General features: G+C 42.4%; 1 protein-coding gene across 13 annotated transcripts in view; it reads right to left on the bottom strand.

Annotated features, from left to right (window-relative positions):
- lama2 (laminin, alpha 2) overlaps window positions 1–16,108 on the bottom strand; it is a 140,415-nt gene that overhangs the window by 64,823 nt on the left and 59,484 nt on the right. For 8 of the 13 annotated variants that reach the window (XM_036975718.1, XM_036975723.1, XM_036975720.1 and 5 more), the window contains exons 14-19: window positions 12,319–12,530; window positions 11,919–12,030; window positions 10,966–10,995; window positions 9,752–9,865; window positions 6,246–6,373; window positions 5,491–5,577 (exon numbers count right to left, since the gene is read on the bottom strand). In XM_036975718.1, coding sequence (XP_036831613.1) covers window positions 5,491–5,577; window positions 6,246–6,373; window positions 9,752–9,865; window positions 10,966–10,995; window positions 11,919–12,030; window positions 12,319–12,530 — 683 coding nt within the window. The remainder of the gene's footprint in view (window positions 1–5,490; window positions 5,578–6,245; window positions 6,374–9,751; window positions 9,866–10,965; window positions 10,996–11,918; window positions 12,031–12,318; window positions 12,531–16,108) is intronic. The other 5 variants (XM_036975722.1, XM_036975728.1, XM_036975729.1 and 2 more) reach the window with 1 other exon arrangement.

Below are 16,108 nucleotides of genomic sequence, written 5' to 3'. Positions count from 1 at the left end.
GTTCACAAGCATGAAGGCCTATGTGCAGAAAATTAAAGGGTTTCAATTCTTGTCTGTAGGCTACACACATTAGGCTACATTTTAGCTTCAAGACAAAAGCACAGAGCTGCTATAACAGCATGTCTTCATCAAGTAACATTAGCCTATCAAAACATTTCGTCCATGCAAAAGCGTGTAAACATATAGGAGGTCACGGTATAATTTGCACTGGTCCTGATCAACACATTTCATACTAGTCTGTCACGTATACTCCCTCTATCCGGCACTCGAGGTCACCAGGCTGCTCATTATTACGCACACCTGTCACCATCGGTCCGTGCATTAGTGCCTCATTAGACTCACCTGGACTCCATCACCTGCCTGTTTACCTTCACTATATATGTCAGTCCCTTTGGTTCTGTACACATTACATAGTCTGGGTGCTGAGATTCTATGCATGCAAACTTTACATATAGGTACATTATAATACATTACACTTTATATATAGGTACATTATAATTTATATAAATATATAGGTCCGTTATGATTTATATAAATATATAGGTCCGTTATAATGTATATAAATATATAGGTCCATTATAATGTATATAAATATATAGGTCCATTATAATGTATATAAATATATAGGTACATTATAATTTATATAAATATATAGGTACATTATAATTTATATAAATGTAAAGATCCGTTATAAAGCGCCCAGGCTCTGTCGTAACCGGCCGCGACCGGGAGATCCGTGGGGCGACGCACAATTGGCCTAGCGTCGCCCGGGTTAGGGAGGGCTTGGTCGGTAGGGGTGTCCTTGTCTCATCGCGCACCAGCGACTCCTGTGGCGGGCTGGGCGCAGTGTGCGCTAACCAAGGTGGCCAGGTGCACGGTGTTTCCTCCGGCGCATTGGTGCGGCTGGCTTCCGGGTTGGATGCGTGCTGTGTTAAGAAGCAGTGCGGCTTGGTTGGGTTGTGTATCGGAGGACGCATGACTTTCAACCTTCGTCTCTCCCGAGCCCGTACGGGAGTTGTAGCGATGAGACAAGATAGTAGCTACTACAACAATTGGATACCACGAAATTGGGGAGAAAAAGGGGTAAAATAACAATAAAAAAAAAATAAAAAAAGATCCGTTATAATGTATATAAATATATAGGTCCGTTATAATGTATATAAATATATAGGTCCATTATAATGTATATAAATATATAGGTCCGTTATAATCTATATAAATATATAGGTCCGTTATAATGTATATAAATATATAGGTCCATTATAATGTATATAAATATATAGGTCCGTTATAATGTATATAAATATATAGGTCCGTTATAATGTATATAAATATATAGGTCCATTATAATGTATATAAATATATAGTTCCATTATAATTTCAACATCCTTTCTATCTAGTTTTAGCCATTCAAGAGTGACCTGGAGTGTTTTTTAACCCAAAATAATAATCCCCCCCACCAACAACCTGTATGTTGCCCAACTCTGAGATAGGCTTACTGTATATTCTGTATTTCCCTGACGACTCAAACTGAATTCTTCCACTGCTCTATGTTCATTACATACTTCAGTCTGAGACTGCCGTTGGTGAAGTCGTTTGTGGTGACGTCAAAACGAGGGCTGGTGTACGAAACAAAGTAACCATCGATTTAATCATCTTTAACCAATCAGTATCAAAGCCGATTATGCATTTCTAAAAGGAAGCTTTCCCCATGTGAGTTCTGACTCTGGTGCAGCAACCCATTGGTTTCTAGGACCAATCAGAATGGTTAGAATCTGTTTGAGTTCTAGAAATAGTCAGGGAGGTACTCAGATCCAGGCTCATTGCAGAGAAAAAACTATCATCCGTGGGCATGGCGTAGCGTTTGGTCGGAGCAAGGAGTATGGGTAGCTTGGCAACTACAGCATATCCGCTCAGAAAACTCCTATTACCCACATCCAACTCAGTCCAGTTCAGTTGGGTCTGTGGTTCCTGACTGGGTGAGGGTGAGGGCGCTATTCTTGACCAAATGTGCCATCTGATGTATTTACACACCCATGAACTCTCCCTGGCAGCCTGGCCGCCCTGCTCTCTCGGACAGACAAGAAGGATCCGTCTTTAACACTGATGTCTCCCGCCAGGTGTCTGCCTTCCCTATCTATAAATACATCTGCAGCTTTTCCTCTTGGCTCCAAGCAGACGCCTTTAAAACAGGAAACATTCTCACCCCAACCTGGCAACGCACCCCACTCTATCTGTCAGGCCCTTGTGGATCAGATATCCATGCCCACTCGCTGCCAAACTAAACGTAAACGCTAATATGTTTCAAGGAGCTCAGAGGCTCAGACAGAGAATAGGCACAGGATTGGAGGTCTGTGTCTATCAATCGAAAGCAGAGTCTGTTTCTATCTATCTTTCCATCAGCCAAGCTTATGTTGTGTATTCTCATCGACAGCTTCCCTCTGTTTGCCTGGCCACTCAGATCAGCTTCCAGAAAATGTGAAGTGAAACCTCTTTCCCTGCTCTAGCTGGCTGATTCCTCAGGATAGACTCTTCTTCCCAAATCAATAATCTTATTACTGGAAACTCTGCACTTGATTGGGAGAATGTACTCCTGGCCCCTGCAGAACGGCTTCCCAGGGAGGGAGAGACCTCTTCACGCGCCTCTTTTAACTCCGACTGCCAATTTGTTTCCAGGAATTGCAGTAGTTTGATGGCGCTGAGGAGAAAGCTATTATTACCAACTAACCCTCCTTGGTGCTGCAGCAGGGCACTTGTTATCAGGCAGACAGTGCTCCAATTCCAGAGTTCAGTTCACTCTCTAGACTAGAAAGAGGTATTGTAGGTCCAGGTGTGGAGAGGGACATTATGAGAGCACACCTCTGTAATGTCCTTCACTTCACCATTTCTCAGAGAGCTCCTGGGAGAGAAGCCGGGCCCCGGGGCCCCCTTCACAGGCAGCCATGATAGATGAGGCCCCATCCTGTCTGTCTGTAGCGTAAATGAGCTCCTGTCCCCCCTGTCCCCCGTATGGCCCGCAGAACCCAAATCCGTCCTCACCCCACCTCTTGCTTTATAGATCAAGAGAAGAGCAAAGTGGGCAATCTGCAAGGCAGCGCAGCACAGGGATGGCATGCGTGCCCACAGCTGCCTGTCTCCATCTGTCAGAGGGTATGGGTCAAAGAGAGGGGTGTTGCCTCGCCCCATCCCCTTGGCAGTTTTCTGACTCTAAGCCCTGCAGCAGTGCCATAAGGCCTACCATCAAACCCACACCTACCACACAGCAAGTAGAAATACCAACAATCCATCCCTCCGTCTCTCTGTCTCTGAGATAGAGAGAGAGAGAGCGAGAGAGAGAAACAGAGCGACTGATGCATTTATGTCGCAAATGAAATTAAGAGACCTCAGAACAGAACTGCGGGCACCGACTACTAAGTGATCAATCTTTCCGCTGGTCCAGAGAGGCTGGTCCTTTGTCTACCGATGCCTCTGGGAAAGATCCCACCGCTCTGAAACATCAACTAAACCCATCTGTATTCTCCACGCTTTTATGAGTGGCTTTCATAGGCACACAGTACCATATGGCGACCGAACTGAACAGACAAACCAGAAAAGACCACAGTGGCATATGGGCTGCTTTTGAAATGCATGTGCAATGAATAACAAACAATAAAATGCACTAGCCACCAGTGTGAGAACCATACATCATCTAAAACTGCCAATAGTCATGAGCGTAATTAAATCAGAAGATATCCATTTAATTAAATGAAACACAAGACTAATTATGGACTATCTATAACCTATTGACACAGTTCTCTCTTCATGCGGATAACATCTGTCATCTTGCACAGCATCACATACCGAACATAGACCTAGGGTGCATTCGGAAAGTATAGACCCTTTGGCTTTTTCCTCATTTTGTCGCGTTACAGCGTTATTCTAAAATGGATTAAATATTTTTTTTTGTCTGCAATCTACACACAATACCCCATGACGACAAAGCGGGGGGAAAAAAAGTTTTTTATAAATGTTTGCAAATGTATTAAACATAAAAAACAGAAATAGCTTACATAAGTATTCTGACCCTTTGCTATGAGATATGAAATTGGTGTCCTTTAGTAGTGGTTTCTTTGTAGCAGTTCGACCATGAAGGCCTGACTCATGCAGTCTCCTCTGAACAGTGGATGTTGAGGTGTCTGTTACATGAACTCTGTGAAGCATTTATTTGGGCTGCAATTTGAGGTGCAGTTAAGTCTAATGAACTTATCCTCTGCAGTAGAGGTAACTCTGAGTCTTCCATTCCTGTGGCGGTCCTCATGAGAGCCAGTTTCATCATACTGCTTGAATGTTTTTGCGGCTGCACTTGAAGAATCTTTCAAAGATCTTGACATTTTCTGGATTGACTGACCTTCAAGTCTTAAATTAATCTTGGGCTGTCATTACTCTGCTTATTTGAGCTGTTCTTGCCATAATATGGACTTTGTCTTTTACCAAATAGGGCTATCTTCTGTACACCTTGTCACAACACAACTGAAAATATATTTTGATTTGTTTAACACTTTCTTGGTTACTACATGATTCCATATGTGTTAATAGTAAACATAAAGAAAAACCCTGGAATGAGTAGGTGTGTCCAAACTTTTGACTGGTACTGTATGTAAATAAGTTATTTCTGTTTTTTATTTTTAATACATTTGCAAACGTTTCTAAAAACCTGTTTTCGCTTTGCTGTCATGGGGTATTGTGTGTAGATTGCTGATGAAAACATTTATTTAATCAATTTTAGAATAAGGCTGTAACGCAACAAAATGTGAAAAAACTCAAAGGGTCTGAATACTTTCTGAAGGCACTGTACATACAAAAAGACATTCACATTTCTCAGAGAGAGTTGTCAACAACCCATTGAAGAAACAGGTAATCTACCAATACCTAACAGCAGGTAACAAAGTACACTGAACCTCTCACACCGAGTAAAGTCAACCGGAATGCAGCTGTGTTATGACTGTGGTAGTATTGTTATGACTGTGGTAATATTGTTATGACTGTGGTAGTATTGTTATGACTGTGGTAATATTGTTATGACTGTGGTAGTATTGCTATGACTCTGGTAGTATTGTTATGACTGTGGTAATATTGTTATGACTGTGGTAGTATTGCAATGACTGTGGTAATATTGTTATGACTGTGGTAATATTGTTATGACTGTAGTGGTATTGTTATGACTGTGGTAGTATTGTTATGACTGTGGTAATATTGTTATGACTGTGGCAGTATTGCTATGACTGTGGTAATATTGTCATGACAGTGGCAGTATTGTTATGACTGTGGTAGTATTGCTATGACTATGGTAGTACTGTTATGACTGTGGTAGTATTGCAATGACTGTGGTAGTATTGCTATGACTATGGTAGTACTGTTATGACTGTGGTAGTATTGTTATGACTGTGGTAGTACTGTTTTGACTGTGTCTAGGAGGGTTAACTCGTCTTCCTTTTGTCTTTGGGCACTCACCTGTCACAGCGTGGTCCGGTGTGCCCCGGCTGGCATCGGTCACATATCAGCTCCCCTCGCGGGTCCACATGGCACGTAGGGCTGAAACTACGATGTTTTTGAGTAAGAAAAACAGGAAGTAGAAGAAAAAGAAAAGAAACACGTATCAACAACCCCATCCTTCTGTCCCCCATAAACACAACAACATTACTGAGTTGAAAAAGAGGGAGAGTCCAGCTCCTGTCCCCCTCCTGATCCCAAAGATAGAGCAAGAGTTGGGCTGGGTCAGGGATAGGTTCCAGTGTTCCTGACAGAGGGCTGATGGAATGACTGGCCAGTCTATTTCAGAAGACACTGGATCCCAGGGCAGGAACGGTGGGGTAGCACTGCCTTTTTGGAATGTCTGGGGGAAGAAGCTTTCTTTAGCTGCTGGTTCTGCTACTTTGGCCTAGTGTAGAGGAATGCTCAGCTGCTCAGCTCCTGGCCTGGGGGCACGCCGCTCCACTCTAGCCACCAGGGGATTACCACCCATTACCAGTGCTTGACTGGAGCTATTGTCTCTGGCCCTGTTCACAAGTAAATGACCTCAACATGGTGGAAACACAACAGATCTAGGCAACAGCACCGCCAGTCACGGTGGTGGATCCCCCCCCCAAAAAAACACAGGATTAGAGTCATGAAAATTAATTATAGGTAGGGAGAGGTCAGTATGGCTAGATAACGATTCTGATTAAGTGTCATATAAACTTATTTCCATGTGAGATGCGATGACATACTTGTTGGACGGGATATTGAGGGGGCAGGCGCAGGGCAGGCAGTCATTGGCTGTTCCCTTGGTAGCGTCCCCATAGAAACCAGGGATACATTCATCACAGTGGAATCCAGTGGTGTGGTCAGTGCAGCCCTAGAAATATACAGTAGGTTTAGTTAGGTTAACAACCCTTCTTTCATTCTAGAACAATACCAGTACACACTTTTTGGGGGGTATACATCCACTATAAACCAGTTTTTCCAAGTAAAAATCTGGTCTAGAAAAAAAGAGAAGGAAGGGAAGTGCTGCTAAGGTACACAATGGTATGTTTTTGTAGACAGAAGCTGCTAAGGTAAACAATAGTAGGTTTTGGTAGACAGAAGCTGCTACGTTTCTTGAATGGCACAGCGGTCCAAGGCACTGCTTCTCAGTGCTAGAGGTGACACTACAGAACCTGGTTCAATTCCAGGCTGTATCACAACCAGTTGTGATTGTGAGTTGCATAGGGAGGGGCACAATTGGCCCAGTGTTGTCTGTGTTAGGGTTTGTCCAGGGTAGGCAGTCATTGTAAATAGGAATTTGTTCTTAACTGAGTTGCCTCCTTAAATAAAGGTATAAAAAAACAATAGTAGATTGTTGTAGACAGAAGGTGCTCTTTGGTAAATAAAGGAGGACCAAGGCACTATTCACTATTGGCCGTGCAGCCGAAATGCGAGTTTTTAACCTTTGTTTCCATTGAACATGCCCCAGACACAAAGGCATTTGAATGACTTATATGAAGAGTGCCTTGGTCCTCCTTTCCTTTTGATAAAAATCTGGTGCATTGTCATAATTTGTTTGAGTAGCAGCTGTGCTTGATTGGCAATGCAGTCACACGTGCGAACGCATGTTCAAAATTTGAGTCTAATCTACAAAGAAACCCAAAGTTTTACCTGTCTCGTCTCCATAGCGTTGTCTGACTGAGCTGGTCTGGTGAATAATTGGGAGAGACTTTGAGAGTCTGATGTTGCCAAATTAAACGTAATGCATTTCCCCATAGATTGGCATTAACCCAAACTCCGGTAATGCACCGCTAATGAAATGAGAGCAGTTTTTTTGGGTCCACGCATCGTCAGCCCCAATAAAACCTAAACGCTCTTGAGTCAATTGCAGATGTCTACTCAGCATAATCACCAGCATAGAGAAGATCCCTTGATTATGGGGGTGGGGAGGCTAATAATGGGTAATGGGGTTGATGTGATAGGGGGAGGGGGGTGCGCTTACCCCCTTCCCCACACAAGACTGGCTCTGTGCCACTTGCTTGGCCTATTTGTTTCTCCAAATCATTTCCTGTCTCTGTTAAAATGTCCAATCCCTGGTGGGATCAATCCTGAGAGCTTTTCTAGATGCAAGGCGGGCAGGCACACTCTACTGAGCAGGATGAGGGTGGCCAGGGTTTAACTCACTCTCATGACATCATTTACAGGCACTAACCTGCCTGGGAGGAGACAACGCCAGGAGTCAGGGAGGTAGCCTACCGTAGACACCACACCACAGCTGACAGATTACTGTGCATGATCGCTCCTGACCTACAAAAGTACAAAATATCTTATTCTCTCACAGCAATGGCAAACTCTTGAAATTCCTTTTGTCGCTACTGATTTGGACGATTGGATGCCTTTTGGACATTTTAGGGTATTGAAAAAAATTCTCAAGACTAATGTACGTGTTTTTTAGAATCATTTGTATTTTTGCATTGTTGTATTTCTCATGCTCCTGCCTTCAGTTTGTGTAATTTGTATCACTGCATTGTTGTGAAGCAGGGCTCCCCTTCAAAAAAAGGACTTCGGTCTCAATGGACCTCACCTGCTTGAATAAAGATGAAATCAATACAAATAAATAAGCATCCCATCAACCTCCCCATCTGCCTTCCACCTGCTCATAGCTGATATATAATAAAACATCCCATCAACATCCCCATCTGCCTTCCACCTGCTCATAGCTGATATATAATAAAACATCCCATCAACATCCCCATCTGCCTTCCACCTGCTCATAGCTGATATATAATAAAACATCCTGTCAACATCCCCATCTGCCTTCCACCTGCTCATAGCTGACATATAATAAAACATCCCATCAACATCCCCATCTGCCTTCCACCTGCTCATAGCTGATATATAATAAAACATCCCATCAACATCCCCATCTGCCTTCCACCTGCTCATAGCTGATATATAATAAAACATCCCATCAACATCCCCATCTGCCTTCCACCTGCTCATAGCTGATATATAATAAAACATCCCATCAACATCCCCATCTCCCTTCCACCTGCTCATAGCTGATATATAATAAAACATCCCATCACTGTTCTAGCAGTCCGTCTGTTTAATCCTGAAGGAGGTCTAGTCTGTCTGAAGGCAGCTCAGACAGTGAGAGCAGAGCGGTGGGAGTGGTGCGCCAGAAGAAGGTGAGAGAGGTCAGAGAGCGCTAGCTAGCTGTTTGGATGAGGACAGACAGACAGCTGAGACTGGCCCCGGGCCCTCGGGACACAGCCCTCCACTCAGCTCACGTCTATCTGAACACAGAGTCATGACAAATCTCCACAGGGTACACCCTGATATCTGTCTCCACCGACACAGTCCTGAGCAAAACACGCACAGGCTGCGAATGAAAAGAGGGAGCAGAAAGTCAATACGATAGAAAATGGTATCCTGGTTGGGAACCAACCAGCAACTCTCTTCAGGTGGAGGCTTAATCCTCACAAGAATCAGTGCTATAAGGATTTAACAGTGGTAATATTACCAAGGGTAGGATTGTTACAACACCTGGAGCACACGTATGCAGATATGACGTAATGCCATACTATGCCAGTAGGTGATGTCAGGATTAGTCTTCTACGAACTATCAAACATGTCCTTCCAACAAATTCGTTGCTGTTGATTGGCCAAGCTTCAAACAAAACAATAAACACTTTTTACAATCTCCAATGGTAGCATTTGCCATGCGCTGCGTCTTTAGGAGAGCACAGCTGTGACCTGTTGTAAGGTGAAACTCGGGAGCAGGTGCTGTGTCCACCATTAACGAGGGTGGAAGGAACATGTTAAAGTAGCTCAGTGGAATGAGACAGCTCTGAGAACTCACACCCCTGCGACTGACAGGGACATTAATTTATGAATTTGTATATGAATTTAACCTTTATTTAACTAGAGCCAGTTAAGAACAAATTCTTATTTACAATGATGGCCTACACCAGTCAAACCCTAACCCGGACGACACTGGGACAATTGTGCGCCACTCTATGGGACCCTCAATCACGTCCGGTTGTGATACAGCCTGGAATCGAACCAGGGTCTGTAGTGACGCCTCTAGCACTGAGATGCAGTGCCTTAGACCTCAGTGCCACTCAGGGGAAATAAGTGTATATTATAAGTGTATATGAGAGGATTATCATAGCCAATTGAAACACTAATGAGAAATGTGTTCATGTGGACTCCCCCCCCCCCCCCCCCCCCCCCCCCCCACCACATCGTTTCTTGTCCAACGTACCAAGCATTGTCCAGTGATGTCATCACAGTTTGTGGCATGGCCTTGGCAGTCGCATGGTTCACACACTCCTTTGAACAGGGTGCTGTTGACCCTTCGATTACCCGATGAACACATCTGCAACACAAACAGTCACCAAGGCATATCATGACTATGAAAAACCGGGTACAGCATTTTGACAGTTTAAAGGCACTGCTTTGTAGGTGAATCAAAATGTAACGATGTAAAAACAATACAAAATGTCTCCAAGCTAACGTGGAAAATGTGGAAATACAAATGACTATTTTTAGTCAGTGAGATTTGGCGTTTAATTGCCTCAGAAGCTGTTTTGCGGTTCATAATTAGACCTACAAAGCCGTAATTGATGCATCAATTTTGCTGCACTAAGTGCTTTGATTTGTACAGTTGGAGAGACATTTTTTATATTATTGTTTATTGCTGTGCATCAGGAATAGTAATACAATGAATTTGAAATGCTACATTCAGATCTTCAACCCAAATCATTGCCACTTTATATAATGTTTACATACCCTACATTACTAATCTCATATGTATATACTGTACTCTATACCATCCACTGCATCTTGCCTATGCCGTTCGGCCATCGCTCATTCATATATTTTTATGTACATATTCTTATTCATTCCTTTACACTTGTTTGTGTATAAGGTAGTTGTTGCGAAATCGTTAGGTTAGATTACTTGTTAGGTATTGCTGCATGGTCGGAACTAGAAGCACAAGCATTTCGCTACACTCGCATTAACATCCGCTAACCATGTGTATGTGACAAATAAAATGGGATTTGATTTGATTTGAGTAAATTGTCAAAATAATGGAAGCAAGCAATTTCAGGTAAACAATGGCTGTTTTTTATCTGAGTAGGTACACATACTAATCCAAAAGCAAAACAATAGTTCAAATTACAAGTAAGAGAATAGGGAATGCGCAAGCTTCACAATAGTACAATAGCCTTAAAATAAGCCTTAGAAACACAAGCTTTAGAAACGCAAGCTTCATCAGCCATTTTGTCAACTCTCAGTAGACACTGTGTAGTTCAATGCACTCGTGGACATTGATCGGACACAACACTCCGTCGGGCATCGCTTCAAAAACTTTTCCTACGAGGCTGAAAACAACGAGGTACACCCAGAGGAAAGACAACAGCAACAAACATGCCCTGTGTTTTGTCTCGCTCTGCACGTTCTCTCTGTACTGACCTTAGTCAGAAGTGCTACCCTGTCATACCTCTGCAGAGAGGAAGAAAGGAAGAGAGGAGAAAGAGACAAGGAAAGAGAAAGGTGAAAACTACACTGAAGAAACAAAAGACTTGCTTGGATAAAGGAATGCCTACGAACAGCAAGAGCATAACGGTGAGCGTAGAACAGCAAGGGCATTTTTCTCAAAGGATAAGGACAGAAACAAAGCACAAGGGAAAAACATTTGAAACACAAAGGACATAGAAAAACAACATACATAAATAGATATTAGACCCCTGGGCATTGGGTGAAGAGAGTATAAAACAATCACCAGTACACGTACTATGAAGATTTACCCTTTCCATAAAGGTTATGCTATTGGATTTGTAGATATGAAACCTCGGGCAGCATCTTTCTAAGTACTCTGTACGTTTAATGGTTTTGCTGAGGGAGAAAGGATTAGTGCTGAGCCGCGAGGCCACACAAGTGTCACCGCACACTTCACAGCACGCCACCGCCGCTATTCACCGAGGTCACTTCCAGCATTCTCTCCCTCTCCAGCGCCTATCAAGACTTGATGATAACCGTGCATTATATTTCATTCCCCCTCTCCCTGCCTCCTCCCCCACACACATTTGGTGTCAGCACAAAACGCCACATGCAGAAATCAATACCCATCGCTTTTTTAAATAGAAAATACCGTTTTCAACCGAGAGTACAGATTGCTGTAATAGCATACCCTTGTTTGTACCTGTATGTCAGCTTCTCTTTACACTTACAAGCCAACTACGCTCCCGTAAGCATGCACGCCCGCACACACCCAAACCTACCAATCACACACACTTTACAATGAATGGAAGTGAAAATGACACAGCAGCAGAGAGCCACTCTCACACAGCCACTTTTCACTTTCTTTTATTTTCCTATCCCAAGAAAAAACACAAAATCGCGGGGAAATGAAAGCTCTGATTTACCTCACAAGACGTTCCACCGTATCCAGGGGGACATTGACACATCTCCACAGCATTGGCCATCTTCTCACTGCTGGAGAACTCACTGGCCACCTCCAGACTGACAGAATGTAGCCTGGTAAAGAGAGGACAGATACAGGAAGACAGAACCAGAACATCACACCATTAGAAAAGAGCATCAGGTCAGCTTTTCAAATACAATCTAGACAAGATCAAATTAACTGTTGAACATGAGAACACAGAGATCTGAAACGTTTCTCTATAATCTGTCTTGCCAGACCTCATAACGACGTTCTCTAACATACAAATAACATCAAGAACAGAAAACTCCAGCTGATTTTGGCCTCTTGTGCCAAAGAGCGGATGTCGTGGCAGATCAGTGTGGTGCAGTGTGTGTGGTTACCTGTAGATGGCGACCCGCTCATTGCTGTGTGAGGCTCTGATGAGGAGGCTGCTCACATTAGTTAGAGCCATCATGAAATCTCTCTTGCTGACAGGCAGGCCTGTCTCCTGATTCTCAAAGTGGTCAGGGTAGAGCAGAGTTCTCTTTGTGCTTTCCGAGAAAGGGTACACCGGCAGACCGAACCGACTGTCAATCATTTTTATCCCGCCGCCCTGCAAGAGATGAAATGTCAGAGTTTTTTCCCCCTCGTTTGAGAGACAGCATCCATGTTGGTGCATGTATTTAATCCCCTCATGCCAGAATGCGAAGTCTTGGCTCTGACTGTCAATATGGGCCATAAATGGAGCATGGGTACCACACATGAATAATACTCTATTCTGAGACACCATGAATAGCTCAATTGTATAAAGAGTGACATTTCCTGAAATGAGACTTGTCTTTGTGTCCAGATTGTTCATTGACTCAATAAGTGTGCGAGTTATTTTTCAATGTATGCATAGTCATTTATGTGTAGGTGTGAGCTGAAAGGAAATAGAGAGATCTGTGTGAGTATGTGTGCAAGAGAGAGACGGCGAGACGGAGTAGAAAGGGAATGCTGATTGCATACCGCCGATGGATGCATTGCCAGGTAGAATTTAAGTGTAAGATCTCCAAACACGCTGGTGGGAATCATCATAGAGGATTATTAGATGTTATTCATCCCGCCTGCTTATTTACTGTTCCAATGGCTGCTGGGAAATGACAATTTATGGGTGCCGGCCACTTTATTTGCACTGAATTAATGGAGTGTACACATGCAAAGCAGGGTTTAACTATCAATAATGACCTGTCATATATCCAGGCTCTTCCCCATATCACGTATGACATGTGCTCTCCTCTCTGCAATATATTAATAAATCCCAGTGACTGAGCTTAGGTGGCTGTCATCTGACACTAATGGGGCTGGGAATCTCTCCCTCAGACTCATAAAACAAACATCTGTGTACCAACACCAGTATAACAAATACACACTGAAGGTGAAGAGGAACGTCTCTGACCAACCTCTGATATCATCCGACAATCTGTAAACACAGAATATTTTGGATGGAAAAGGGTTGAAATTGTGTTGTCAGATTTATAGTTTTTAGCAATTTATCATTGATTGCACGAGAGATTGATTTCCAGATCCTCTGGATAAACTACTTCTTCAGGCTTAACTCTGAGGTTGTAATCATGATCTGAGTTCTCCAGCTTTTGTAAAGAGGCCAAGAGGACATATCAATGTCACATCAGACTGGTGTGGCTGAATTTGGGTTTTGAATGATATCACTTATGTGTGTGCGTGACTGTGTATGTGTGTGTGACTGCGTGTGCATGACTGCATGTGTGTGTCCCATTATTCAGAGTGCTTAAGGGAGAAAATCTTAAAGCATTCCTCATGGATCACACACACACACAAATAAAAGACAGCGAATGCATCCTCTCACTGCACTCGGCTGACTGAAGATGGAAACGATGACAGATGAACCGCTTGTCCACGATGGAGCGTTAGTAAAAAGGACACCTCGCTAGCGTAATAGCCCGAGAAGACAGAGAGAACAAACGACGGGGAAAATGTGCATATCGAGCATCACTCCCAAGGTCAGCGCCGATCGTCTCCTCCATGTTGGGAATGATTAAACAACGCTAAAATGAATCCTTTAATTGATTCGCAAACAGCTTCGGCAAAGTTGTGTGAACGACAACAAACAAAGAAACGGTGGTGAGCCAGCTTCAAAGCGGGGTCTTCTATTGGCTGTTTCACGACTGAGGGGCAGAAAGTGAAGTAGGCCTTGTCTTCAGAGCAGCGTAACAATCGGAAAGGCCTCAGAGAGCCTTTACTGTGAGATATATGCTGAGCGCTGCACAAACTAACGCAGATGCTTTGCAAATTTAGTATAGAGCTAGACCAACTGAATAGATACACTCTTCTCTGGGGCCCACTCTATGTTCATGATAATCAACAGCAGTTTTGTTATATGTTGTAATAAAAAAACACAAGCAGTCCTTGCTGTCATGTTGGATGATGCAGCTTCGTCAACAGAGCGCTTGTTAGGAGCATTAATGTCTTCTCTGAGAAACATCTTCCTCGCTTAATTTGATGGAAGAATCCTCACTTTGAATAAAACATTTTTTATTGCCCTCTCATTCTTCTCTTATTCTTGTCTAATTTGCAAGCTTCTATGGATTTCAGTAGACAACTCTGTAGATATTTAAACATGTATTTTGTCTTTTACTATTCTATCCTAGCCGTCTTCTCTGATTAACCTCTTCATCTAAGTTACCCTTCAATGTCATGACGAAAGAATATTGGCTAAATGTATTTCTCACAGAATTAGACCGGTCTGATCAGACGGGATTCTTAAAAGGAAGATATATTGGAGACATTAGACAACTAAGAGAAAAAAATTGAAAACTATGAGAATTCATGTAAACCGGGTATAATCTTTGTAGTAAATTTTGAGAAAGCCTTTGCTACAGTACCTCAGTACCTCTGAATCTAATAATACGAGCCTGGATTTTTTTTAGGATCTCTCATAAAATGGGTAAAAGTCATTTACCTTATGTAAAATAATAAATAACTGTTACTTCTCGGAAATGTTTTAGCTGTCAAGAGGTGTAAATCAAGGTTGCTCTCTATCACCATACCTATTTATTACGGCCATTGAAGTGTTAGCGATAAAAATCAGAACCAGTGAGAACTTTGAGGGCCTAAAAATTAAGGGATTAGAGACAAAATGACCAATTTACGCAGATAATTCATATTTTCACTTGAGTTACTCAATCTTCAACCTTGAAGGGCCTTATTGAGTACCTGGATAATTTCTCTCAGTTCCTCTGGACTAAAACTCAACTATGATAAGTGTTACGGATGGGTCTCTAAAAGATACAAACTTTTAACTGCCATGTGGTCTCCCGATTAAACGAGCAAATGGTGAAGTTGATGTGCTTGGTGTACATATCCCGTAAAAATTTTATGTTGTTGCAAATATTAACTTTGGTAGAAAACTTGGTAGAATAGATAGGATATTGAAACTGTGGAGAGGGAAACACCTGTCCATCTATAGAAAAATGATCCTAATTAATCCCGTAGTGATTTCATAGTATATGAATCCAATCATGGCTCTACCGACTCCAGGAGAATCTTTTATCAAGTCGAGAATTTAATTATAATTTTTTTGCCTGGAATGGCAAACCAGTTAAATTAGCATATTTATCTAATGAACATGAGTTTGGATTGTTAAAACTACTGCCAATCAAAAACCATTCATGGCTTTAAATACCTAGCATAACTCATAACATGTATCAATTTCACTTAAGGTCAAGAGGTTTGACAAGTTGGGAACAGATTTTTTATGTCCCAATACCATGGCAACCGGTTTATGAACTGATATACAAAACAACAGTTGACGCATCAATCCGTTCATTTCAATTTAAACTGTTATATAAAATTCTCCTCACAAAAAGAGTGCTCAATAAATGGGGCATTGAACAGTCAGCCCTGTACAGACTGCAACGAAGAAACAGAATCAATTGATCATCTCTTTTGGTACTGCACTTCGGTAGCTCACTTTTGGAGTCAGGTTCAGGAGTAGATATTGAGTCATAATGTCTGTGTTCAGACGGACCTACAATTGGGAAATATGATTATACTCTTAGGTAAAGTATTTATTTTTAGGGTAATCTTGGTAGAAATTGTACAAATAGAGAGGCTCAAGGCACTTTTGAGACATCACACTAAAATAGAAGAACATATTTCAAAGGAAATAGT

The sequence above is a fragment of the Oncorhynchus mykiss genome, chromosome 4, assembly GCF_013265735.2.
Source record: "Oncorhynchus mykiss isolate Arlee chromosome 4, USDA_OmykA_1.1, whole genome shotgun sequence".
Lineage (NCBI taxonomy): Eukaryota > Metazoa > Chordata > Actinopteri > Salmoniformes > Salmonidae > Oncorhynchus > Oncorhynchus mykiss.
Note: the sequence above shows the minus strand (reverse complement) of the source record. Positions and strands in the feature narration are given on the sequence as shown.